Genomic DNA, 2,613 nt, shown 5'->3' with positions numbered 1-2,613 from the left:
TTAAAGGTTTTTATGTGTTTTTTTTTATTTTTTTGTTAAAAACGGTTTATTTCTTTTATATTTTTTTTGGTTGTTAGTATCTAATCTACTGACAAACCGTTAGTTTGAGATATAGGTAAATTAGTTTCAAACTAAATGTGATGAATACTGAAGTATAAAATATGAAACTAAAAATGATTACACTATTAAATATATGAAAATGAAAAATGATTACACTTAAAATATGAAAAGAAAAGTGGTTACATGATTTAAAATATTAAAAAATATTAAAATGATTACACTTAAAATATGAAAAGAAAAATGGTTACATGATTTAAAATATTAAAAAAATATTAAAATGATTACACTTAAAATATGAAAAGAAAAATGGTTACATGATTTAAAATGATTACACTTAAAATATAAAAAGAAAAATGGTTACATGATTTAAAATATTAAAAAATTAAAATGATTACACTGTTAAAAATATTAAAATGATTACACTATTAAATATATAAAAATGAAAAATGATTACACTATTAAATATATGAAAATGAAAAATGGTTACATGATTTAAAATGATTACATGATTAAAATATTAAATGAAAATGATTACATGGTTTAAAATATTAAAATGAAAAGACTATACAGTTTGTCTAATAAACATGCACAAAAGGGGTTCAAAAAATATGTAAACTACTAGCAGCGATCAAAAGATGTCATAAAGGTGCTATAAACAATTACACAAACTCAAACGACTAAAATATTAAACGAAAAACGTGGTGTTTTTTAATAAAACAAAAAGGTCCCAGTTTTTTCTAATAATAATAATGTTTATGGTTTGTCTAATAAAAAAATATATACAATGTATAAACTTACTAGCAGCAAAAAAACATCGGTGTCATAAATGTCTTATGTACAAATACACAGTCTCTCTCTCTCTCTCTCTCTCTCTCTCTCTCTCTCTCTCGCGAATCACTACACCGATCTGTCATCCTCAGACCCCATCAGAATTTTACACACGTCGGCGGCCGTTGATTCCGCAGCGCTGTTCAGAGGTTCATCCGGCCGCATGTAAAACCGGCTCAGAATTTCGGACGGATCTCTGCTCAGGTACTCGGACAGCGGGTTATATTCACTCAATTTTTCCTGCGTCAGCGTGTAAATTCTACGCAAAATGTTTATTACAAAACCATCATGAGGTTCTTTTAATTCAAAGTGTTGCTTTAGAGACTCTTTTATTTCCAATTCACAAGCGGGAATGAGATTCAGCCACTTCTGCTTTAACTCGTTGTCCAGAAATCTTACGGGGACGCCTTCCACGCAACTGTGCTGTTTCTGTGATGGGTGTTCAATTTGACACCCAGCGCAATCTCTCGTAACCCATTGACGAACAGCCAGGATGATCGCTCTTGCCCAGATAAATTCCACAATTTTCGTGGCTCGGTCCTTCAGACTGAGGTCCGAAGGCTTCTCGCTCTGACTTTCCGAGCTGGCGCCGGCGTCAAGAGGTTCCTCGCATTGACCTTTTGACCCCGTTCCTGAGAAAGCGCTCGCGTTCTCTCTCTCACGCTGCTCGATGTCAGCCGGCGAAGAAGGTCGGCTTTGTAAGCCGTCCTCGTCCACCACGATAAATTCATCGCTGTCCAGATCGGTCACGCCGGAGACTTCCTCTTCCTCTTCTTCTACCTCGCTGGCGCTGGTCGAATCTGAAATGTCATTTTCACCGCTTTTTTTACGTTCCACGAGGTCTAGATCAGAACTCTCTTCTTCATCGTGCTCTGGCTGGTGAGTGGGGGAACACCCCCAATCTCTCCCGCTGGGCATGTCCTCGCACATGCGCATCGCCGTTTTGTCATCTTGGTATTTAGACATCAGACTCGTCGGGCGTGGAATATGACAGCTGTCGCAACCACATATTACGCTGGCTGGTGATAGAGAGAGAAAATCGTTAAAAGGTTTAACGGACTCGTACATGCTTACTCTTCGGCCACACGCTGCAACTTGAAACGGTGTAACCCTTTTCACGGCTTATATTCACAAACTACGGTACCTCAAACGGTCAAAATGAATTTTTAAGAAAAAAAGCGTTTTTCTTACCTGTCAGAACATGTTTGACCGCGTGATAAATATCCAGTAGTTCGCTCTCCCGCAAAGTTATTTCAATCAGCTGGACGTGCTCTTCTTTTTCAGTAGGGGCAAAATAAAAAATCCACTGGTCGTCATCGCTGGAGCACACGTTTTCGTGCCTTATCACAGGTGACGTGCACACTTCCAGTCGAACTCTGTAGGTAAACTCAGGGGTCTTGAGCCCTGTGATGGTCAGGGTGATTTGACGCAAATAATGCGCGGATCTGACCTTCAGTGTGATTGTGGCAGACCTGGACAGTTCGGTCTTGTGTTTTGTGTCGCGAACCATGCATGACCTGTTTCTGGCCTGTAAGATCATAGCATGCAATTCCCCCACTTCATTCGTTTTCGGGACGGTCTGGTTTAACAGGTACAACTCCTTTTCGGAAATAGAGACTTCAGTCGGCTTGTCACTGTGAAACAGTCTGCTCTGACGGAAAACGATGTAGCGATTGTTCAGCCGGGTTTCTTTCGGCAAAATTGTCAAATACGTCATCGAAAGAC

The 2,613-nt window shown here is 38.7% G+C and overlaps 1 protein-coding gene across 1 annotated transcript; it reads right to left on the bottom strand.

Moving 5' to 3' along the window:
• Positions 1-560: 560 nt before the first annotated feature.
• On the bottom strand, positions 561-2,613 carry LOC118803585. The gene is made up of 2 exons (XM_036564065.1): positions 2,080-2,613; positions 561-1,907 (listed from the first exon to the last, which is right to left on the bottom strand). Exons 1-2 carry the CDS (start codon positions 2,603-2,605, stop codon positions 958-960), a joined length of 1,476 nt encoding a protein of 491 aa, XP_036419958.1. The 5' UTR covers positions 2,606-2,613; the 3' UTR covers positions 561-957.

This window comes from Colossoma macropomum, unplaced genomic scaffold (assembly GCF_904425465.1).
Source record: "Colossoma macropomum unplaced genomic scaffold, Colossoma_macropomum, whole genome shotgun sequence".
Lineage (NCBI taxonomy): Eukaryota > Metazoa > Chordata > Actinopteri > Characiformes > Serrasalmidae > Colossoma > Colossoma macropomum.
The sequence above is the reverse complement of the archived record's forward strand: the minus strand, read 5'-3'. Positions and strand labels throughout refer to the sequence as shown.